The sequence below is a fragment of the Ctenopharyngodon idella genome, chromosome 12, assembly GCF_019924925.1.
Source record: "Ctenopharyngodon idella isolate HZGC_01 chromosome 12, HZGC01, whole genome shotgun sequence".
NCBI classification, from domain to species: Eukaryota; Metazoa; Chordata; class Actinopteri; order Cypriniformes; family Xenocyprididae; genus Ctenopharyngodon; species Ctenopharyngodon idella.
Window position 1 is genome coordinate 6,271,767 of NC_067231.1, and position 25,938 is coordinate 6,297,704.

At 41.0% G+C, this 25,938-nt stretch overlaps 1 protein-coding gene across 2 annotated transcripts; it reads left to right on the forward strand.

The window, feature by feature from the left end:
• Positions 1-25,036, forward strand: cabcoco1 (ciliary associated calcium binding coiled-coil 1). Of its 2 annotated transcripts, none has more exons than XM_051915507.1 (8): positions 1-136; positions 759-847; positions 1,024-1,193; positions 1,426-1,570; positions 2,297-2,369; positions 11,243-11,353; positions 15,161-15,307; positions 24,673-25,036. In XM_051915507.1, exons 1-8 carry the CDS (start codon positions 35-37, stop codon positions 24,754-24,756), a joined length of 921 nt encoding a protein of 306 aa, XP_051771467.1. In that variant the 5' UTR covers positions 1-34; the 3' UTR covers positions 24,757-25,036. The 2 variants fall into 2 exon arrangements, with proteins under 2 accessions (XP_051771467.1, XP_051771468.1); XM_051915508.1 differs by having other exon boundaries at positions 77-223.
• Positions 25,037-25,938: the final 902 nt, after the last annotated feature.

Consider the following 25,938-nt stretch of genomic DNA (forward strand, 5'->3'; position numbering starts at 1 on the left):
ACTGCTGTTTCCAGAGCAACAGTATACAGCCAACATGTCTGGAAGAGAGAGATCACGAGAGAGTGGCAGAGTCCCTGAAAACTCAGAAAATATAAAGAGAGGAGAAGAAGCAGATAAAGATGATGCTCGGATCAGTGTACGTAAACTAGGCTCCGTCTGTATGGATTTAGTCTAGTCACTCACTGGTGTTTACACGATTGCTATAGGCCTATGATAAAATGAGGTATGATCTGTAGATTACAACTTTGAAAAAGATCCCTGCTAATCTAAACAGAAAGCAAACCAATACATTAAAACATGTATTAATAACATTCACAAACATTTGACATTGTATATTAATGCTTAAAAAGGTAATTAAACTTTGATTCATTGTCATAGCAATATATGCATAACAACCGATCTATAATGAAAGTCAGTGTCAAAAATTAAACGTTTCCCCCTTACATGGTCATATTTCATGATGGTATGTTTCTTATCTTAATCTCAACAAGTATAATTAACGTCAAATATAATATTAAATTCAAAAGTAGTTGTAAATAATGCGCAAGATACTATCATGAAACAGTAGATTTAGATGTAATTGCGGTTGAAAGTTTGTTAGGAGCTTTTTCTTTGCATGCAATGTTTTTACAGCTGATTTTCGGAGTGTCTGCAAAAGTACTAAATTCATAACTGATATACTGTAAAATATCACGAAAGTGAAATATAATAAAATATCAAGGGAAATTAACTATCTTCATATTATCTTCATATTTTAGGAAATGAAGATATCTTTTCCTCAGTGGGAAGCTCTGAAGCTTGACCAAATAAATATCCTCCTCAACCTGCCTGTGGACCAAGTGCAGTTGTAAGTGTACTGTGATCATCACAAAAATTAAGCATTTCAAAGTGTGTCGCAGCTCTTTTGACAACAATATCATCATTTGTCAGTTAGTAAATCTCATTATATTCACACAATATATTTTTAGTATCTAATTTCATGATATGACTTTTATGATATATTGTATTGTCTTGCATTTTCAGACAGTTTGAGGATATACTGAACTTCAAAAAGCACCAGACATGTTTGAAAGAAGCTGCATTGTTGGAATATTTTGTCAATGGATTTTGGTGGGCCAAAGAGATGAACTTCACTTCTCAGCAAATCTCATTTATCATGGCACTTTTGCAGCAACTACTCGACAACGTAAAAAGTAAGTGGCGTTCTCTGAAATAAAGTTTTGTTTAGTTTAAAATTCAACCACAGTTTTTGCTTTAGGTCTGCTATATTTTTAAAAATCCGCTCAGATCAGCACTGATTGAGAACATGGAGTGAATTCACAAAGCATAGTACAGATCTTGTAACTCATTTACATAATTATTTTAGAGAACCATTCACAAAGAGTGAGTGCAAATAAACACAATGCCTGTTGCGTTTTATTTCAGACAAACAGGCATCGTTTGCTGATAATTTCAAGGCATTTACCCAAACAGTGCTTGCCACAAGAAAGTCCCCATCAACTGAAGCTAAAGCCAGTTTTTTGTTCAACACAGATCAAATCAAAGCTATCACAGATTACTTCAAGACCAGGTTTGTCTCACAATGTCACATCCATCCTTTAAGTACACTCCTCCTAAATACACTGATTATGTTTAAGTGCACGTGTTTAACTGTTGAATATGGATTAGGTCATTCTCAACCCGTCGCACATTATTAATTGATGCAAGATGCTGCTTGGCCATTAGACAGCCGGCAACAAGCAAAATATATTCCTTTTATGGCCTTCATAATTAATGTTATGCATAATTCATACAGCAGCGGATTGTAAAGCATGCAGACTACAGTGGCGAATAACAAGCTGCAAGGAAATCATCTGTCTTTTAGAAAGCAAAAAGTGCAATGTAAGAAACACTGATGCACAGTGTTGAAAAATGACACGCAATATGTGTATTATACCTGAGCATGATTGATTTCTCTGCTTGAAAGCCTCAGTAACGCTCCATTTACAAGACCTAAATTCAGACTGCTTGTTAGTGATGGTCCATCTCCTTTACTGAGCATGTTCATTTAAAATATAAATGTTTTTCTGTTTTTAAAAGAGTTATTATTCATAGTACATCATCTGAATTTTAATGCAGTATTGCAATTTGAGACATACTCATAGCAATAAGAGTTGGGATTATTGTCAAACACCTAATCATTGACCATAATTACACAATTAGAAACTGCTGGCACATCAAGGGATTGAATATTGTCAACAGTTTTGACAGTGCATGTCATCTCATGTATTCTTCTCTATGTGTATACATTAAACAGTCTTTTCCAGCACTACCGACTATATGAATTACTGTTTAATCATAGAAGAGAGGAGCAACTCCTGAAAATAGAGGTAAGATAACATGTAAACATGTCAAATCATAGTTCAAAAGTGAATCATCATTTACTCACTCTCATGTCATTCCTAATCTGAATGTGTCAAAATGTATTACACCAAGTTTTATGTCAGTTATGTCATTGGTTCTGTTGTGTCTCGTTATGCACTACAATGCATAAAATTTTAATATGTGCATAATCAAATTGCTCAAATGAGATTTGATAGCTACGGTGGAAGGGAACGTTCAGTTGGATTTTCAGTATAGTAAATACCAGCTATTCCTCTGCTGTAAGTAGCTTTGCGATAAAAGCATCTGCCAAATGCATAAATGTAAACGTAAACTTCAATTTAATTTTTTTTAGCTTATTTTTGGAATATATCACACAAATCATATGGTATACTTTTATGATAGTTTTATGATACAGAGGACTGTCCATACATGTCTCCTCCATGCTGTTATCCTTCATCGTGGGAAACCTTTGTGGTGTAAGGTGGAATTTCCAGATAACTGAACATAAGAATTTTCACAAGACTTGCCCAAACTTCTCCCTTTGCCCATATGAGGCCCCCTTTCCCTACTCCCTCTCCTTTCCCCCTGATACGGAAGAAGGGAACGTTCAGTTGGAATTTCAGTAAATATAAATACCAACTCTGTTGTAAGTCGCTTTGAATAAAAGCATCTGCTAAATGCATAAATGTACAAATAAACAATTTAATCTGTTCCTCACACAAAGCTTGTAATATATCGCACAAGTGGTATGGACTATTTTTATGATAGTTTTATGATACTTTCTGTCATTTTTGGAGCTTGACAGTCCCTGTTTGCTATTCACTTTCATTATTTTGAACATTCCTCTACTTTTTTTTTTAATTAAAAAAATCTTTCAGAAGAAACAATATCAAACAGGTTTGAAACAACATTATGGTGAATAAATAACTGTAACAGTCATGTTTTGTTCTGTTTAGCTATCCTTTGTTCCCTGTCACTGTTTTACCTGAGTTCTCGTTCATTATTTGTTGCTATGGTTTCTGATTAGAGGCTTTCACACCAAATAGTTCTAGGAATTAAGTTATAAGAACTAGCTACTAAGATTATTAGTATTAGAAATTATTATTAATTTCTCCCTCAGGGCCATGTTCCTGGTTGCATTTGCACCGGGAATAGGAACTGTGAAGCGGCCGACAGCGGCGTCTTTAAGCGCGGCATTTACAAACGCTAATGGATAGAAGACGCCGTGATTGGAGCTTTGTTATGTGTTTGTTGTGCGTCGTGGGTTTCGTGAAAATGGAGATGGAATGTAAACACATAATGTACGCAAATGAAAGAGCAAAAAGTGGGTCTGAGACATGAAATCTCCTATGACAACTTTCAGTATTACATATCATCGAGGCAGAGAAAAGAACACAACCCAGCAGACAACAGGTAAATGCTGTTATCGCTGTTTTCCATGTTCGTGAAGTAAATATGTTTACACAGCTTTTTAAAAATGCCGGGTGGCGGTGTTTGACATGCATTTGACCAATCAGCGTAAACTTATGCCACTGATTGTTCCTATAGTGCTGGTTTAGACCCTATTCTGAAGTAGGAGCTAATTTAGTTCCCCCAAAAGGAGTTCCTAGAACTAAAATCGTTCCTAGTTCCTGCGGTGCGAACATTGTAAAATCTGGGTACTTCAGCCAATAGTTCTAGGAGCTATGAAAAGGTTCATGAAATTCATCCAATACATCCACACGCCCGCCACAGACCCAGTCTAACCAGGTGTGTGAGCCAGCCCTTATGGTTATCCAAGAGCTCGAGCCTGAGCCAGTGTTCATCCAGGAGCCTGAACCTGCACCCTCTATGTGTTTGGACAACGAACCACAGCCCAATGCAGACCCTGAACCCAAGCCTGCAGAGTCTGACCAGGTGTGTGAGCCGGTATCTCTGTTCACCTCAGAGGGAGTGTTAGTGGAGTTTGAATGCATGGAGTGGAGTCTTGTCCATACTACCACCACTGAGGGTGAGCTGTGCCCTATACTCAAGGAATAGTATGATGATTTGGATGACATCATTCCCTAAAATCTCCAATCACTGCTGGTTCCATCTAGCTCCATGTCTCCTTTGTTGCCGTTGGTTCCGCCCAGCCTCCCACTCCCTCCTCCTCGGCTGAGTCCATCCAAATCTGCGGCCCAGTCTCTGCTGGCTCTCTTCTGCACTTGGATCTGCCTTGGGCTTCCCGGTCACAAGCTCCACCTTGGTGTGAGGTTCCCCTGGACTCCACCTTGGCCTGTCGACCCATCATCTCCACCTTGGTTCCATGCTCCCTCGGCTCCACCATGGTCCGTCATTCCTCAGGCTTCGCCGGGCTCCTTTGTCCATCTGGCTCTGCCTTGGTCAGTTATCACCCTGGTTGCGCCTTGGACTTCCGGGCCATCGGCTAAGCCTTGACCCTTCTCTGCTTTGGCTCTACTGGCTTCTTCATTTTGTCCGGCTCCACCATTGTCCTTGCTCCCACTGGCTCCACTCTGGTCTGCCAAGCCCCTGTCCCCACCTTGGTCCCACAGCCTACAGTTCTGCCTGGGCTCTCCAGTCCAGCACTGTCGCCCTGGGTCTTCATCTCCCCTGCTCCGCCTGGGTCTTTACTTCACACGGTTCCAGCTCCATCGGAAGTCCCTCTGTCTGGGTTGCTCACTGGCTACTTCCTCTGTCTCCTCCCTGGCTATTCCAACCATCCTTCACAGTCTCATCTGTCTCCTGCCCCTTGTCCTCCTCTGGAACTCCCTACCTCCCTCCCTCTGTTGGACTTTGTGGCACAAGAATGCTGGGAGGGGGATGTAGTGTACGGATGTCATGTTCTGTTCTGTTTAGCTATCCTGTGTTCCCTGTCACTGAGTTCTCGTTCATTATTTTTCGATATGGTTTCTGATTCAGTTTCGCACCTGTTCCTTGTTTTGTTGATTACCTTACCTGTGTATATAAGCCCAGTTTCTCTCAGTTCTTTGTTCGGTGTCGTCTGAGTTATCGTTGATGTTTAATGTGTAGTTGTTTGTTGATTTCTCCATGTTCATTAAAGTTTCTCATATCCCGTTCATCCTGCATTTCGATCGTTTGTGGATTACACAACACAGTGCAGTGCGACAATAATAATATATTTTCATTTTTGGTTTAACTACTCCTTCAATGATTAGATGTTGCTTATTGAAATTTTTTTCTGCTTTCATACATTTTTACCGGCAAAATAAGCTACAAAGTGAACTAAACTTCATGCCGATTGTCAAAAGTCATGAAGTGGTTATGTGAGAGAGTCAGAAGGCAAGTAACCCATAAAAACAGAGGCTGACCTTTCATGTTTCTTCAGTTTGATAATCAAATTGTTATCAGTCACACTGGATTACAGCTGCTCACAGAACAGAAGCTGAATCCTCATTCATAATGACAGCAATGAAATCACAGGAGCTTCACGAGTCTCTGTGCTGTCGGTTGCTAATTGGCATTTCTACTAATCCAACTGTATCAGATGGATCACCGTCCAGTAGTCACAGCATTATGTCATTGCTCATTGCCTAAAATCATAATTTCTTATTGAAAATAAAAGGCTTCATGTCACTTAGTCACTATAAATTCCTGTCAGTTTGAATGTTTTTTTAAAGCCAGAAAAAACGGGTTCGACACAACAGTGATGCAAAATCAACATGATTGCTTTGTTTTGTCTCATACACCAGTTCAGTCATGTTCAGATCTTGGTAAATTGTTTTCACATTCCACTGTATATATTTGTGGTCTATGTTGTATAATCAGTGAACTGTGCAGTGACTCACGTCATATCTATTCATAAAGTAATCGGCTGTTTTCTCACAAAAGTCTGCGTACTGTCTGCAGTGTATTGAAGCCTCTTATCAATAAAAAAATGAAGTTAGTACATACAAATATTTGTCCAAAATAGTTTTTGAGCAACTTCTTTTTACGCATGTAACTATGTAACTTCTGTGTAACTTCAGTTATTACATTGTAAAATAAAATCTGCTTTAGCTCCAGATTCACATTACATAATTTAGACCGGCTCCCATATAAAGTTTGAAATTCTGCCACCTGTGTATTGATAGACTCTATAGAGTAGACTCTATAGAGTAATTTCCTCAGAGCACTGTTCATGTTCATACATGTCTCCTCCACCACATTATCCTCCATTGCGGGAAATACTTAAAGCTGAATTTCCTGATAAATACACTAAAACAATAAACAAACTAATCTGGAGAGAAGATTTCAAAGAAAGAGCATGTAGGACACCGAGACTTCTCTCCTTGCCCATCTATGAGCCCCCCTCTTCCTAGTACCTCTCCTTTCCCCCTGGCTCTAGAAAGTTCACCATGACTTTCTATATGAAAGAATAGAGCAGTAGGCACTTTATCTGAGATCTTCTGATTTTTGTCTATCCCTGACTTGAGAAAGTTGAATGAAATGGACTAAGAAAACTAAATTTTATTATGAGCAAGCAGGAGCAAGGTATTAGTTAAAGGGTTAGTTCACCCAAAAATTAAAATTCTGTCATCAATTACTTACTCTCATGTCTTTCCAAACCCATAAGACTATTGTTCACCTTTGAAACACAAATGAATGTATTTTTAATGAAATTTGAGAACTTTGTGTCCATTGAAGGTCTGTTCACCCAAAACTCAGACTCTTCAAAATGTTCATAATCCATGTGAATCAAGCTGTTTAATCGTCTTTCGAAGAGAAACGAACGCTTTATATGACGAACAGATTTAATTTAGGCTTTTACTCCTATATAATCATTGATCAGCTAATATACATAATACATACAAAATTAAATATGGTAAACAGAAGCTTAACCGTACTTGCTTGACATGCGAATGAACCTTATTGGTTCTTGCGCATCAAGCAAGCATACTAGAGCTCAATGTACGTTCGCTGATCAACGTACATTACATTATTGCATTATTTATATTGCTGCACCTTTCTTCCTAGTCCATCTGTTCTGTCTCTTCTCAGTTTGTCTGCTCTGTTTAGTTTCTGTTTCTATAAAGCCCCTCCTTCCAAAAAGCGTATGTGCTCAGATTGGTCGGCTGGACCAGTGTGTTGTGATTGGTCAACGGCTTTGAGCGTGTTTCGAAAATGTCACACCCCTTACCATAATGCGAGTGTCAACACATGTCTAATGCAACTCAACTAGGCCTTGCACCTTTTTTGCATATGCCTCAGGTGGGAATTATTTGAATGAGGAATAGCGTCACATGATCATTCCTGGAAGAAAACTCAAGACTACAGCGTTTCAGGGAGTTAATAAACAGTGCTTACTGATATAGAGAATAACTCCCTTTGTAGTGGACTTTGTGCTTTGTAAGTGACCTTAACAGAAGCACAAGTAAAAGACCTACATGCAATATACCATCGTCCATACAATTGGATTGGTCAATAACAGCGGTTGGTCAATAACATGGGTTGACGTTTCTCTCTCTGAATTTCAGCTTGAGTGGAAAATCTGCCTCCCATCTGATTTGCTCATCCATAATTAACACGTAATGATCACACTCTAAGTACACTTTCAAAATGTTAAGCCAGGAGAATATAATGAATCATTTTATTCCATTTACATCAATATTTCTGTGTGCACGGTACATCTGTATATCAGAGATTTGTAACATTGGAAGACTAGATTACATCAAACATCAAGGCTCAGATTTGTTTAGCGTCTGAATGGTGCTTTATGCTGTAGCATACAAATAATGATAGCTGCAGTTGAGCATCTTACAATGAACATCAAAAACAGAATGTAGGTCACTGATACAATGGCACCGAACACCATGTAACAGAACCATTTTTATTTGTTTTGAAAGGGACTTCAAAGCACATTTTGAATATTAATGTACTTGTTTTTTCCTTTCAAATTGGAACCAGTTTATTGAATCAAGATGTTTTACAAATAAAACAAAAGCAAAACAGGACAATGAATTGCAGCAGGCATTCTATTTTTACTCCTATTAATATGATACTGTTGACGTTAATTTGTTTATTGCTTGAGATGGAACACGCATGAATCATGTCATTGGGAATAATGGGAAACAATGCAGTAATGAAAGAGCATTGTTATACTCCCCTGCCTCAATTTGGAATAGTAATTATGTTCAGCATACAAACCACAAGGCTCTTTGCTTTTGTTAGTGTACTAGTTTTGAATTCTGGGTGAAGGGCTTTCTGCCAAATGAACAGTAAAATGTTCCAGCCAAATGAAGAGAAAATGTAACTCAGCTGTTAATGCAGGCCTGAATCTTTTCAGATACACCACAAAAAATGAAGACTGTACACTATACCACTTATTAGTACTACTCACCAGGTAAATAAATAAGTAAAATAATGATTAGAGTTGAAAATATTTTTTTAGAATTTTACCTGTATATTTTATAAGCCCTATTAAAAAAAAGTAGTTTATTACAATGTACAAAACTATCTGCCTAGCGCTGCAACATTACAGTAATATTAAAGGGTTAGTTCACCCAAAAATGAAAATTCAGTCATTAATTACTCACCCTCATGTCGTTCCAAACCCGTAAGACTTTTGTTCATCTTCGGAACATGATGAAATGGGAGAGCTTTCTGTCCCTCCATTGACTGCTATGTAACTGAAACTTTGATGCTTCAAAAAGTTCATAAAGAGGTTGTAAAACTAATCCATATGAATTGAGCGGTTTAGTCCACATTTTCTGAAGAGACACGATCACTTTATATGATGAACAGATTGAATTTAGGCTTTTATTCACATATAAACATTGATCAACTCACACATCAGTTGTGGTAAATGGAAGCTCAAGCAAGTTTGATTGACGCTTGCGAGAACCAATGAGGTTCATTCCAATGAGGTTACGCAGCACGTAGGAGCTTCCGTAAGAGGTTTGTTCTTGTGTGTCAAGCAGCTTCTGTTTCTGTTCGCTGATCAATGTTTATATGTGAATAAAAGCCTAATTTAAACAACCTGATCTGTTCATCATATAAAGCAATCAAGTCTCAGATTTTATTAAAAATTTCTTAATTTGTGTTCCGAAGATGAACGAAAGTCTTACGGGTTTGGAGGGTGAGTAATTAATAACAGAATTGTCATTTTTTGGTGAACTAACCCTTTTGAATTTTAGGAAATATGTGAATCTGAATATCTGAACATAATTTCAAAATTTAATGGCCATTTCTTTATTTACCACAACAAGAACACTCTGCTTTAGGGCAGCAACTTGCAATTATTTTGATAATCGATTAATCTTGCGATTATTTCTTCAAATAATTGATTAATCGGATGGGGGAAAAGATACATTTTAATCAATTACTTACAGAATTGTTATTACACATCCTTATTCAATGTCATCCAACAATGTGCAATTTGAAACCAATGAAAACAAATATAGTGAATGTATCTATATAGGCTATGTGCAATTAAACATTATGTGCAAAAACTGATAACTTATCATTTGAAAGTAGAAGTTAAAATCACTAAATTAAAAGTGATAATAAAGAAAAATTACCAGCTAAAAACTGAAAACGTATTATGCGTTTTGGCCGTTCATTTACCCGAAAACAGTGATTTGGGGGGCCTGAAAACGCAAGCTTTTGAAAACGGGTTTCAAAGTACAAGTTTTTGAAAACGATACTGTTATCGTCCCCGTGTAAACTACAAAAACAGAGAAAACGGAGGCGTCATGTGCATGCGTATTACGTTTTCATTCTATAGTCACATAGTTTTTCTTTACTAAGTGAGATCGCCAACTACTGGCCTGCCATGAATAATACAACGTTTTTAGTCGTTTTCACGGATCCATGTGAACAGGGATCATTTTGACAACATTGTCGTCTGTATGCAAACACGTAAAGGGAAAACTTTTTCATTTTTAGTACATGTAAATGTACCCTAAATGTTAACTGCGAGGTAAGAGGAACACACATTCACTCATCTGAACATAACCCTATTATATTTACTCCATTTTAGTAGTGCCTTCCTGTTACTGCTCTTACTTGTGTTACATTTAGATTTTTAAACATAGATTTATGTTTATGACGCATGCGCTTACTGGTGCTTGTTCACTGAAGTCTGTGAAGTTTTATGACTTTAGATAACGGAAACGAGCCTTTATGCAAAATGGAAACAGTCTGTGACTTTCTAACATTTGCAAATAAGGATTCAACCATAAAATGTAAATTATGCACTGAGGAAAGCGTGTCTCAAAAATCTTAATATAACACATTCTCATATTTGGGACATGAACCTATCCGCAGGAGCTCACTCTCTGTCCTCGGCTGTTAGATGAATTTTGTCCACACAAATGCGTTATTCACTACTTTAAATTGATGTGACCGACTGATGTTTTCCATGAACATTGTGCAGACGCGATTAATCGTTAATCAGATTCGCCGTCGATTATTTTCATTATCAATTATTATTATGGTAACACTTTACAATAAAGTTCATTAGTTAACATTAGTTAACTACATTAGATAACATGAACTAATAATGAACTGCACTTATACAGCATTTATTAATCTTTGTTAATGTTAATTTCAACATTTAGTAATACATTATTAAAATCTTGTTAATGTTAGTTAATGCACTGTGAACTAACATGAGCAACTGTATTTTCATTAACTAATGTTAACGAAGATTAGTAAATACAGTAACAAATGTATTGCTCATAGTTTATGTTAGTTAATACATTAACTAATGTTTAACTAATGAACCTTATTGTAAAGTGTTACCATTATGATTAATTAGTTGTTGCTTTGTTTCAGGATTCTGTTGGTTTTATTTTGCAATAAAGACCGGTCGACTAGAGTTTCCTACTTAAAGTTGCAAGAAATAATCCTTAATAAGATTTTAATGGATTTTAAAAGGTTGGGTCTTTTATTTCAGAAATGCATTGAGTTGATCCCAGCTGACTTTGCCTCCCCGCTGGAAGAGGGCATGCCCGCTGATCTATACTTCCATTATGTGGCTCCCCCACGTGTCCAAACACCTGAAAAGGTAAAATGTTGTCTTTCCCGCCCTATAATAATGCGCTATCCAAAGCTGTTCTAATGTATTTGGCTCGCAGTAAAATGTTGTATTCTTTTTGTGGATCAGTCTTTGCTTGGAATTACCCTTTCAGAGAAGATGCGTTTCACATGTTTCTCATTTTCAGAGGAAACACAAATCTGCTTCCAAGTATGACTAACCTTTTTCCTTAACAGACACAGTGCTGTACAGCTGGAGAACATAGACTGTACTGAGCAGAGGGAATCATATATTATAGCAGGAGGATTACATCATAGCTCAATTTCCATCTTTACATTTTTTTGTCAGTCCCTGAGAGAATTTTCTTTTGCAGCTATTTCTGTATTCATGTATTTTTAATGATTAGTTGAGTATAGAAAAAAAAAAAAAGAATTTAGCATTTACTGTATATATAAATGTCATAAAAATGACACTTGCCTTTAAAGAGATCTATTCGACTATTTATCTATTCGACTTTCCCACAGTCTTGGAAAATCTTGAAATATCAGGGATTTCCAGGACTGGAAAGAAGTCATGAAAATAAATAATATCGTAAATTTCGTGGGAATTTATGTCAGTGTTGCCCAGCTTTCCTTTGACCTTACAAATCCTTCTTTTCAACCCTTAATATGTAATTCCCACTTTTCATGTTTCACTCAATTACTGATATTAGAATTAAGTTCCAACCAACATGTTATATTTTATTAACATGTTTTATTGGACATATATGTTAGATTGCTGGAGTAAATTGGTTGCATACTCTATATTGCATATTTTAGAATATTTTAAGCTTGAAGTTGCACTTTGTGTGTGCAGTCTCTATAAAATTGTTATTATTTATTCAAATTATAATAATAAAAATCCTGGAAAACGCATTTGTCAAAAGGTGTGGGAACTCAACCGCAGAATCTGCACAGTGTGCCATATTCTAAAGTGTGTGCTATTCAGAAAATGGCCACATGTAGGTGCTGTGCTACTACTTATTTTATGATTTTCCCAAACAAGATATTTCAGTTCTGCCTTCCTACATGAATGCTCAATAAATTTCCTCATTAGTTCTTTGCTGCAATTTTACATTAAAAGCTAAGAAAAATAAATTGCTTTTAATGTTAATAACTAATAGGCTCAGTATTTAATGTATCATTATACGCCATATATTTTAAAATAAGGTCAAAACCTAAACTTTTACCTATTTTGATTTTCATTGTACTCATTAATTTTGTCTTGTAATCATTAACCTGGTTTTGCCACCACCAGTTATCTGCAAAAAGCCACATGTGGAGAAAGCGACTAAAAGGATAAACCAAAACTGCCATTTATTATTTATTCACCCTCATATCGTTTTAAACCTACATGCTGTTTTTATAGAGACACAAAAGGAGAATTTTGATTATCTTTATGCTGCTCTTTTCCATACAATATTTACACTATATATAGGCCTGTCATGATTACTGATTAATAATCTGGTCGTGGGTTTTCAATCTAATCGCAATTATTTGATAAAGCAATAATTGTGCAGTATAATTTGTATCACATTTTGCCAAAGAATATAAATAAACACGGTTGTCCTTCATATGTAATGAATGTTTCCGGGTTTAATCAGATTATGCTGTCAAATGATTAATCGCATCCAAAATAAAAGTTTGTGTTCACATAATATATGTGTGTGCTGTGTATATTTATTATGTATATATAAATACATACACATACATGAATTTATTTAAGAAATATTTACGTGTATGTATATTTATATATATATATATGTATATATATAATATTTTATACATGCATGTGTGTGTATTTACATATACATAATAAATACACAGTATTATTTTGGATGGGATTAATTGTTTTACAGTACTTTTTATTATATTATATTAATTTTCACAGCATTAAAGTAAATCATTTGGGCCTATTTTATTATAATTTTTTATTATATTATATACGAATTCAAGTAAAAAAAACAACGTATTGGGCATACATTAGGCTTTTTTAAGTGACACGAACAAAACTAATAATTTGTTAATTTTTATGACAAATGACCATTCGCAGAGACCCGCCCCCTTTACTGTTGCTACGTCCGACAAGCCATGCCGATCTCTCGCCACACATCATGTTCTCACGCAGTGAAAAATACATTGCAGAGCAAAAAGGACACTGACAACACGTTGACAGACAAGACAGAGCAGGTTACTTTTGATATGAAACAAAGTCTCAAATTTCAAAATTTTAAAGAAATTTAAACAATAAATACCATTTTGTGGCTCTTTAATGTGTCATGACCGATCGCTGTAGTGCCTCGTGAACCGATCATTTTTTCCTACTAGTTCATTTATAGCATCAAATAAACATGAATGAAAAAGGAATGTTGTTTCAATCGCGGAAAGACATCAGTACACACCGGCTGCATCCGAAAACCTAGGAAGCTGACTCAGTCACAGGAAACAGTCACAGAATGGACGCACAGGATTGTGGGATATAAAGGCAGCGAAGGATACATCTATGCTGCCTTCAGAAATCGATCAGATGAAGGTATCTCAGGAAACAGGAAGTGAAGCTAACATTGGATTCGGACGTGCCTTGATGGCTTCCTACCTTGAAATGTGTCCTCCGAAGGCAGCATTTTCCAGTTTTCGGACGCAGCCACCATTTTTCATGTTCAAGTCCATCTACGTTAATCTGCTAACTCCCCTAACTGCTTTGTTGGACAAAATGGCGGATTTGGCATTATGATTGGTTAGATCTCCTGTCAATTAAACTCCTGGCGAAGGGTCAATTAAACATCAGCACAAATTTCAATTAAATGTGCTGCATGATAATGCTTTACAAAATCTGTTTCCTGCACGGATGAAATATTTTGTGTTTGGAATGACATTAAGGTGAATAAATAACGACAACATTTTTATTAATGGGTGAACTAGGACTGGACGATTAATCGAAAAGTAATCGAAACAGAAATTCAGAACCTCTAACCCAGTTGGTTATTTCGTTTTTTTAATCCTGTTAATACTTCCCCCTTAAAAACAAACTACCGCGTTTGTAGCCACGTGACTCCGCCTCGTCCAGTCAGTGGCATAAAAGCAACACGGGCGAACGCCGGTTCAACACATAGTGATGGCGCGTGAGCGGTGAGCCTTGCGTCTTCACTTAACTTTTAAGATTTGCCAGTTTGGACATTCAAGCGATTTTAGACGATATTATTTCGAGCTACCATGCTCGCACAGCTGCACTGTGGTACGAACACTCATACAAACAAGTAGCTGCGCAAAACGTGAAGATCGCGCGCACATAGAGGAACGTAGAAACTAGTTGTCATCGCTGTCCTGTGATTTATCACTAAAGTAGCTTAGAAACTCAAAACTTATTATAGAATATATTTTTCTGATTTTGAAGGAACTATTTACAACCCACAGCTTCACAATTAATAGAGAGACAGTATGACTAATTCACACACACAATCGCTCTTATTACATACTGGTACTGTGATAATTTATCTTTATCTGATTTACAACGAGCAGAAATCTGTAAGAAATGTTACAAACCATAGATAAAATAACTGCAGAAAGTGAGCTGTTATGTCAGATCACTCTTTTAATAGGAAAAAATATCCCACCTTTAATAGTCAATCATATTTACAGTACAAACCTTGTCAGTGAACTATGAGGGCAAAAAAAAAAAAAACAGAAACAAAATAATCGTTCATTAATTGTAATCGAGGTAAAATGTTCAATTAATCGAGGTTTTGATTTTAGGCCATAATCGTCCAGCCCTAGGGTGAACTATTTCTTGACCTTATAGGGCACGGAGGAATCTCACAAGGAGAATATGGAAGAACCTGGAAAAGCTGAGCTGGAAGAAAGTCCCGAGGATCACATGGGCTTCAGTGTGGAAGATGTTCAAGAGGTGTTGAGGGAAATGACCCAGGAGATGTTAGCAAAACTGCAGGTATACACCCTTGAGCAAATAACAAGCCTTCCGAGTAGCCTTTTATAACAACAGCCTGTTTATCAGAAATAATATACTGATTACTACCAATACACAGAGAGAGAGAGAGAGAAAAAAAAATCGTTTTTCATTTCGCATGAGTCAGTTTCCACAAGAATTACATTCATGGCTTGAGGGCAGGAATATCACAGATAGCATTAATAACACATCTTAAAAGGCAAATAATGAGTAACAGACTATGTATCGAAACAGCATTTTTGAAAATATCATGGTTCCGCTCATGTACTCCCACAAACCTCCACCCACAGTGTGATTATGCCAAGAAAAAAGAATCCTAAATTAAAACCTGAATAACGCTCTCCTGTTTAATATCATTGGTATTCTCTGCATAACCTAAAGTACATTAGACAGCTGCTGGCAGATATCGTGATTAATTTTATGCTAGACTTAAGGTGGAATTGAATTACCGTGACTGCCACGATTGCACAAAACAACCAGGGAGATTGCTAAATTGTGTCATCTCTATCACAAGTTTTTACACGCCAAATGTTTGGGAGGTTTGAGACGGCAAAGGTTGCCGTGGGCCGTGCCGTCAAGACCTGAACAGGAGGGGCTAGAAAGACATAAGTAATTTTTCACTTTGATGGGATTAATGATTATGGGGGTCATTCAATTCTCCTGCCATGTTCCATGAAGACCTTTGTCGTCTGTGTGACAAGCCTTTATTTCAAATGGCAAACGCTCTGTAATTTGAGAGCCCATTTGTAGTGGCTTGTGTGTGCATCTTACATCTGAGTGATACGCTGTAGAGCCGTCGCTATTTCCATCAATTCTCCTGGGCTTTTCCTCTCCTTTTAATGTCAGAAGAAGGTCAATTACATATATCACTTTGCTAAATATAACCTCATGTAAAATGATTGGTAAAAATCTTGCTGCTTCAATAGATTCTATTGTGTTGTTTTTTTCTATGCTAATTGTAACCAGTATGGCTCAGGGGAGCGTATGAAGTCACTGTGAAGCATGCTTAATATCACAGCCATCCACATTGAGTTTGAAGTGTTTGCTACATCCATATTTATTCCTTTCCGTTTGCTTTTTTTTCCTTGAATATTATTCTTGTTTCAAAAGTTCCCAGGAATGCCATGACTCTGTGGATCTCATCATACCTAATATGGTAGAAACACTGAAAATTACAAATGCTGGAATTACTGAGAATGACTTCCTTACCAATAACATTACCATTCCAGATGTGAACCAGAGGCATTCAATATGCCTTTGTGCTCATCGGGGAACTTCACTGTACAAAATGTGTTGTGTATTTTTATTTAAAGCTTGAACATTGCGTACAAATATGCACAAGTACAATAGATTGTTTTACAGTGAGTCAATGAATGTCACAAACTTTTCATCACAAGATCAAGAAGGAAAAATAAATTGGATTTAGTTAGTAGGACTGTTAGTAGGACTGTTTTAGGACTGTTATGTTTTTGTTTTTACACTGTGACATTATGTATTTTCTTTCCTGTAATATTTGCTGTGTATTTTATTCATGGGGGTTTATTTATCTATTTTGTAATACCCATTATTCTCAAAGGTAATATATATATATATATATATATATATATATGAAATCAGCACCAATTAGATGCCATAAAATAAAACACTATAAATTATACTAGTATCATAAGTGGAATTTAGTATAAAAACAATCAAACCTATTTTTAGGACCAATTGCATTTTTTTTTTTTTTTTTTTTTTACATTGTGACATTATATGTTCTCAATTCCCTAATATTTGCTGGTCATTTTATTCTTTAGGATTTGTTTATGAATTTATTTATTTATTTATTTATTTATTTATATTCTTCTCAAATGTGATTATCATTACTGTAATACAATAATATTATGTACAATACAATAATACTATAACAATAAAAATCTAATCTATACAATAATTTTTTTCATAAAATCAACACCAATAAATATCCATAAAATAAAATACTATTAAATTTACTACTACAATGAGTGGAATTTAGTATAAAAACAATCAAGCCTATTCTTAGGACCATTATTTTGTTTTGTTTATTTTATTTTAATTTTGATATCATGTGTTCTCATTTCTGTAATATTTTCTGGGCATTTTATTCATGAGAATTTATTTATTAATTTAGTTTCATTCTTCCCAAAGGTGATTATCATTACTGTAATAGAATAATATATGTAAGCAATAAGGTACGAGAGGCTGTGCTGTAAAATCACTAAAAGCCTTCCTTCCGCCGGACAAAATAGCCCCTGACCGTGAACAGCAACAGAAGTTACATTATTACGCCATTAGATGGCAGGAAAGACTGTCTTTATGAGTGTGTCAGTCAGTAGCGAAGATTTTTATATTGAAAAGACTGAATTGTGAACACGGAACAAGACACAACTGACAAATGCTTTGACTAGCGCTGTCAGTCACGGGAAAACCCCTTAACTGTTAAAAGGACAAGATATTGCAGTGGACATTTAAACATATTTTTTATTATGAACATAGGACTGACCTGAAGGAAAATGCTAAATCTGAATACAGGTAATAAACTCGTTCAATCGATCTCTTTCTCACAATACTCTGAGAATTTTTTACATAATACAGTAAGCTTCAATGAACAATATCAATTGAGAACAAACAGTTTACGTTGCTAAGAGTGGTTGCTAAAGGTTTTGTGTAGTGATACACAGAACCATTGGGTTATCGTGAATAAAACACAGCTATTGACCAATCAGAATCAAGGACAGTAACTAACCGTTTTATAAAATACAATAATACTAATGACGTAATAATATATACAATATTTTTTTGTGTGAAATCAGCACCAATTAAAGGCCATGAAATAAAATACTATAAAATATACTACTATAATAAGTGGAATTTAGTATAAAAACAATCAAGCCTACTTTTAGGACCATTCTTTTTTTTTTTTTTTTTTTTTTTAATTGGTGAAATTGGCACCAATTAAATGCCATAAAATAAAATACTACATTCCCTTTCAGTCGGTCACGTTCGACGTACGTCAGTAGTGACCGACGAATCGGGATATCGCTAGAGAGCCCTATCAGCTTCGAGTGAACTACAACAGGCCAATGAAGTTGGCGTGCGATATTTGCATAATGCGCACCGCCCCCGCCAGGTGGTATAAATAGGGGAGCAGATGCAATCGCACTCTGTCTTTCGCTTCGGAGCCAACCTGTGTGTTCCTGCTGTTAGTCTGAGAGTGACTTCGCAAGCCTTTGAAGAGCTTTTGTTCTACAGTGCTGGCTTTATGGCACCTTACAGCGAGGCCGCGAGCTTCCCAGAGTGAGCTTCTCGAGCTGTTATACAGCTCTCAACTGCTGTTTTCACAGCATTATTTGCCCCGTTGGTTTGCGATTTGGGCCGGTTCCTCTGTGTGTGTGACTCAGGGAGTGAAAAGTGTACCTGCAGTCACATCGCGGCTGTTCCCTGTGTGCTTCGGCACAAAGAACAAGAGCTTCTAAAAGAGCTTCACAGACAGACACTGCGTCTTTTTCAAGACGTCATTCTGTCTGTGCGTTTCTGGAGGCGGTCGTTTCCTATCCTCACTGACGGCCACAATCACTTTCTCTCATGTCTGCTTAGCGTGCTGAGACTGTGTTTGTGGGTGGTTCATATTCTCTTGTAAAAAAAGAGAGCATGCCCACGTCGGCGCGTTGTTCGTCTTGCCTTTCTCGTAAGGGCTTGAGCGCTCAGCGCGCCGTGTGCCGTCGAGCTGCCGGCTGACAGCGCGCGTTGCCATGGCAACCCAGCGCGTTGTTCGGCGCTTTAGATGCGTGGTCGAGACTCGAGTGCCTCAAACGAGGTGGAGTCCCCTCACCTATTCCCCGATCTAGTTTCTCTTTCTGAATCAGAAAAGTACTACTTTTGGTGAATAAGCCAGGGTGACCAGAGGATCACAGTGGGGCATTACCTGCCGAGCCAATCTCCGTGGGCCCCCCACTCCTCTAGCGCATCGCAAACATGCTGTGACTGTGTTCGTGGGTGGTTTATGTTTGGTAAAAACATGGCCACGTCGGCGCTCAGCGCCGTGTGTCGTTCAGTTAGACGACCACGTTCACTCTCTCACATGGCTGGTAGCTTCTGGGTGGATTGCTGGTCCTTCTCATGGGGGACCTAGCATCTTAGTCAGGGCTCCAGCAGAGGATCAGATGTCGACTGCTACATTGGAGAGAGGGTTGTTGGGCTCTGGACATGAAGATGAGGCTGAGCGTCCCACGGTTGTGATGTGCTCATGCTGAATCAGATTCAGAGTTAACGACCATGCTTTCCCGGGCCCCTGGGGGCGTGGTGTGACGCGTACTCGCCTTGCCCCGCCCCCTGTCTTAGCCTGGACGTGCATGAAAAACTTGGCAGTTTAGAAGCCTTTCTTGGTGCCAAATATGGAACACCAAAAGGGTCATATCTGCATTAAGTTTTTTCTCTCTCACTACCCTCTGTGGTGGGGTGGCAGTGCTACGGGCACACCACCTCTGCCCTGCATGGGTCTTGGCCCCCGGCAAGTCTGTGGAAGGCCAAAGCACTCATTGCATATGGGTAGTTCTGAGTCGGGGTTGAGCTACGCATGATGCAAGTCATAGCGCAGGCCCCTGGCCAGACAATGTCTACCATGGTGGTCCGGAAACACCCCTGGCTAGCCTTGCAGAGGTGTGTCATCGTCTAAGTACGCTTTCTCGATGCTCTCATCTCACAAGCTGGCCTAAAATCCAGCCCGCAGCCAAGCCACTTGGCTAGCGAGAAGCGGTCCTGGAGAAACTGGTGACCTGGAGCTGAGGTAAACAGTTCTTCGGGAGACGATGCCCGCATCGCTCCCTCCCCGGAGGAGGGCCGGGTGGAGAATTTTGGTTTGTTCCGCCGCTGGCTCTCCGGAGACCAGCGGTGCCCACGGAGTAGAACTGTTTTCTGACCCTCCAGGTCCCAAGAGGGCGCGGCTGGCAGTGCGCGAGGCCCCACCTCGCCACTCTCAGCCCCCTCTCACTTCGCCAGCAGGTCCCAGTGTGTTGGTTGAGGCCGCCTCCCATGTGCCGTCTCCCATTCACACTGCCACCTTGCAGAGTCTGACCACACTACGGGCCGCTATGCCGTCCGAGTCGGGTCCAGCACTCTACCTCGCTGCCCCACGCCCGGTACGTCTGTGGTCCATTTGGTCCCGCTGGTTCGGTGTCTGGAAGCCTGGCTAGCGCTTTCCAGCCCGTCCCGCTGGCTCATTTGTACCATCAGACTCGGCTATGCGATTCAGTTCGCCCGGCGTCCCCCGGTGTTCAGGGGTGTCCATTACACTCGTGTGTCCCTGGACAATGCACCTGTTCTCTGGGCGGAGATTGCTGTCCTCCTGGCGAAGGATGCAGTCGAGCCGGTCCCTCCAGCCGATTTGATGTCAGGGTTCTCCAGCCCCTACTTCATTGTACCCAAGAAGGGCGGTGGGCTACGGCCAATCCTGGATCTGCGTGTCCTGAATCGGTCCCTTCTCAGGCTGCCGTTCAAGATGCTTATGCAGAAGTGCATTTTCAAATGCATCCGTCCCCAGGATTGGTTTGCAGCGATCGACCTGAAGGACGCGTACTTTCATGTCTCGATTCTGCCTCGTCACAGACTCCTACGGTTTGCGTTCGAGGGTCGGGCATATCAGTACAAAGTCCTACCCTTCGGGCTGGCCCTGTCGCCCCGCGTCTTTACGAAGGTTGCGGAGGCGGCCATTGTTCCGCTCAAGGAACAGGGCGTTCGCATCTCAACTACCTCGACGACTGGCTCATCCTGGCCAGCTCGTGGGAGCAGTTGTGCGAACACGGGGACATGGTGTTAGCTCACCTCAGTCGGTTGGGTCTTCGGGTCAACTGGGACAAGAGCAAACTCTTCCCCCGGGCAGAGGATCTCTTATCTCAGTAGGGAACTGGATTCGGTCGCCTGGACCGCGCGCCTCTCCGAGGAGCGCGTCCAGTCAGTGTTGACCTGCCTGAGTACGCTCAAGCGCAGGACGGCGGCCCCACTGAAACTCTTTCAGAGGCTCCTGGGGCATATGGCATCCGCAGCCGCAGTCATGCCGCTCGGATTGCTTCATATGAGGCCGCTTCAACACTGGCTCCGCGGCCGGGTCCCGAGATGGGCGTGGCAGCGCGGTACGTTCCGTGTCCCCGTGACACCGAACTGCTGTCGCACCCTCACCAAGTGGTCAGACTCTTCGTTCCTGCGGGCTGGAGTTCCCCTCGAACAAGTGTCCAGGCATGCTGTGGTCCACACAGATGCCTCTGCCACGGTGTGGGGGGCCATGTACAACGGGCATGCAGCATCGGGTCTGTGGACGGGGCCCCAACTGCATTGGCATATCAATTGCCTCGAGTTGCTAGCAGTACGTCTTGCACTGGGCCGCTTCCAGGAGCTGTTGACAGACAAGCACGTACTGGTCCGCTCGGACAACACTGCGGCCGTTGCGTACATCAACCATCAGGGTGGTCTACGCTCCCGCCGTATGTCGCAACTCGCCCGCCATCTCTTGCTATGGAGTCAGAAGCATCTGAGGTCGCTTCGTGCCATTCACGCCCCAGGCGTGCTCAACCGTGCAGCCGACGAGCTCTCACGGCAGCCTCCGCTTCCGGGCGAATGGCGACTCCGTCCCCAGGTGGTCCAGCTGATCTGGCAGCGCTTTGGCGAGGCACAGATAGATCTGTTCGCCTCCCGGAGACTGCCCACTGCCAGTTCTATTCCCTGACCGGCGGCACGCTCGGCATGGATGCCCTGGCAATCAGCTGGCCCCGGGGCCTACGCAAATATGCGTTTCCCCCAGTGAGCCTTCTCGCACAGCTCCTGTGCAAAGTCAGGGAGGACGAGGAGCAGGTCTTGTTAGTGGCTCCATACTGGCCCACTCGGACCTGGTTCTCGGACCTTACGCTCCTCGCGACAGCACCTCCCTGGCCCATTCCTCTGAGGAAGGACCTCCTGACTCAGAGACGGGGCACCCTCTGGCACCCGCGTCCCCACCTGTGGAAACTCCATGTGTGGTCCCTGGACGGGACGCGGAGGTTCTGAGTGATCTCCCGCAAGCGGTCGCAGACACCATCACTTCCGCTAGAGCTCCTTCTACGAGGAACCTCTATGCGCTGAAGTGGAACCTATTCGTCGAATGGTGTTCCTCTCAACCAGAGCGAGAGGACCCCCGATCATGTTCGGTCAGAACCATGCTTTCCTTTCTGCAAGAGGGCCTGGAGCGAAGGCTGTCTCCCTCCACCCTCAAGGTGTATGTTGCCGCTGTCGCCGCACATCACTATGCAGTTGATGGTAAATCGCTAGGGAAGCACGATCTGATCGTCAGGTTCTTGAGGGGGGCGAGGAGACTAATCCTCCCTGGCCCCCCTCTGTACCCTCTTGGGATCTGACCCTGGTTCTTACATCTCTCCGGGGTCGTCCCTTCGAGCCTTTGCAATCAGTCGAGTTAAAAGTACTGTCCTAAAGACCGTCCTCCTGGTTGCATTGGCCTCGCTCAAGAGGGTAGGGGACCTGCACGCATTTTCGGTTGACGAATCGTGCCTGGAATTCGGGCCCGGTGACTCTCACGTTATCCTGAGACCCCGGCCTGGATATGTGCCCAAGGTTCCTACCACTCCCTTTCGAGATCAGGTAGTGAACCTGCAAGCGCTGCCTTCGGAGGAGGCAGACCCAGCCCTAGCTTTGCTCTCTCCCGTCCACGCTCTGCGCCTGTACGTGGACAGAACGCGAAGCTTTAGGACCTCAGATCAGCTCTTTGTCTGTTACGGAGGCCAGCAGAAGGGAAAGGCTGTCTCCAAGCAGAGGATGGCCCACTGGATAGTGGACGCCATCGCCCTGGCGTATGAGTCCCAGGGCGTGCCTTGCCCGCTCAGGTTGAGAGCCCACTACACCAGAGGAGTGGCCTCTTCCTGGGCGCTGGCGCACGGCTCCTCGCTGACAGATATCTGTAGAGCTGCGGGCTGGGCGACACCTAACACGTTCGCTAGATTCTATAGCCTTCGTGTAGAACCGGTATCTTCCCGTGTACTCGCTTCCACCAGCCGGTAGACGCGAAGAGCCCGTTCTAGTGTCGGCTTGCAATGCCACTCCCGCCCCCTGGGCCGGATACGTGCATCCTTTTTACTCCAGTCGAGTTCCCCGCTTGGCGAACCCTGTCGAGTTCCTCCGCCTCCCCCTTCGGCTCGGACATTGCGGAGTGTCTGATGCCAGGCCAAACCTCCGTCACCGACGTTGACGTTTGGCTGGGTTCCACATGTCGTGACCCCTCCACGTGAGCGGTCCCATGTGTGTATTTGTCCACGGTCAACTCCCTACGGCGAGCCCGTGTCTTTCCCTAGCAGAGCCAGCTCTGCTGTCACCTGTCAGATGAGTCTCCCCCCTACCCAGGTGGAGCCATCCCAGGGACTCCATATGCGTACTGCCCTCGGCCAGTCCATATGTGTACTCTCCACGTAAATTCCTCCCCTACAGGTGGGTAGTGGTCTCCGCAGCGTCCCCTACGGGTTCGCTTCCCCAGTGTAGTCTAGTTTACTTAGTGGGTATATCGGAACAGCAGTAGACTCTCTCGGCGTAAGCTCGCCCCCTTCCCCGTCCCACTGGTGCGCCGGGTGGCTAGAGCTTGCGCTGGGCACTGGAAGGGGTTCATACTGTGGCGCTTTATTTGGGATCCCAATTCGTCGGTCACTACTGACGTACGTCGAACGTGACCGACTGAAAGGGAACGTCTCGGTTACGTATGTAACCCTCGTTCCCTGAAGGAGGGAACGGAGACGTACGTCCCGTCGCCACAGTTGCTGTACCCTCGCTGTAGTGCAGACTAGGTTGTCTCCTCAGCGAAAAACAGAGTGCGATTGCATCTGCTCCCCTATTTATACCACCTGGCGGGGGCGGTGCGCATTATGCAAATATCGCACGCCAACTTCATTGGCCTGTTGTAGTTCACTCGAAGCTGATAGGGCTCTCTAGCGATATCCCGATTCGTCGGTCACTACTGACGTACGTCTCCGTTCCCTCCTTCAGGGAACGAGGGTTACATACGTAACCGAGACGTTATCTGTCATTTAATTTTTTTTTTTTATACTATTGAGATGTTTTTCATTACTATAATGAGATTTATGGGGGCAGATGTACTAAAATGTCATGAAAATAATGTCACAATGCAAAAAAACTGTAATAGTCTAATAGGCTTCACTTTTTGAAGCAAAATAGATTTTTTCTTTAGCTTTTGGGCTGAAATATGACCCCCACCCTGAGATTCACTCATCTAACTGTAATCTCCACCCTGGATCAGTTTGGCGTTTTTATGGATGTACAAATTCTTGTGTGTTCAACAGGCCGACTTCACAGAGAAACTGCGAGTTCATGAAGAGACCTACATCTCGAGGTTAGAACGACTTCAAAAAGGGTCTTCCAAATAGCACTGATGAGATGCCAAGAGGATTTCCCACCAGTATTTATTAATTCAAGTCCTAAAATAAAACAGAATATGGCACTCGCAGTTTATACAGCCAAATACTCTTAATTTACTGTAAAATTTATTCACTTAGGTTTCACTTATGTCAAGCAAAATTGCTTCATCAGTTTGTACGAGGTTGATAATAGACTAAATAAATGATTTTCTGGTGACATTCTTGATTTATTCAGCAAGATAAAATGATGAATATGAAATGCAGGATCATATTCATGGAAGTCAAAAAGGGAACAGCGTATCTAATTAAGTTGTTTGTATAAGGTTTTTGTGGCACCTTTCCCACAAGTCATTAGCTGTCTGAAAGTAGCCCAGCACTATGGCAACGCTGTGTAACTCAGCCTAAATAGCTGAGTTGCCATATAAAGTGATGTATTATTAAAGCTGAATAGTGACTTTTCCACTGCATTTGAGAAAACCCACATACAACTATAAATATCCAGCAGTACATATGAAAAAGAATGCTGATCATTTTCTATCTCTCTGCTCTTATTTGCGGAGCAAAATTATTTCACATCACAAAGACATTCTGCATGTGCAATGCCATCAAAGATTATTATTGTTGAATTATTAATTTGGTTCATGTCATTCCTATTATTAAATGTCTCAGTATACATTCATACTTATACTCAAACAGATTGTGATTGATGGAAAAACTGGTCCATTTAATCTGTGCTACAGTATATCAAATTACAGCAATATTCCTCCATGCCTCTGTGTTTTTACGGCCTGTTGATTTAGCTCTTCATTAGCCTTTCCGCTCCAGTGTTGACATGTTGTGGTGAAGTTAGCTGCTTACACGGGATGCCTTGAGAACATGTTCAAACAGTTTGAGTGTTGTTTTGGAGTTGTTCTTTTTGTTCCCAAACTGACTGATAGAGTAATTCCTGAGCCAAGAGCTGGATGACCTTTCAGCTCATAGACAACAACAGTCCCTCTACTGGCCAATGGAGTACATTAAAAAATGACTTCCTACTTACTGGAGGGGTGGAAAAAAATGGTGTAGGATTTACTCTGAAGCTGTTTTAACCCTTAAACACATACCTAGGGTCTTTAGCGACCCGGGACGCCATTTATTACCTTCCCCCTAATTCATTTTTAAAATCAGCCTTCTTAATATTCCTTAATCTAT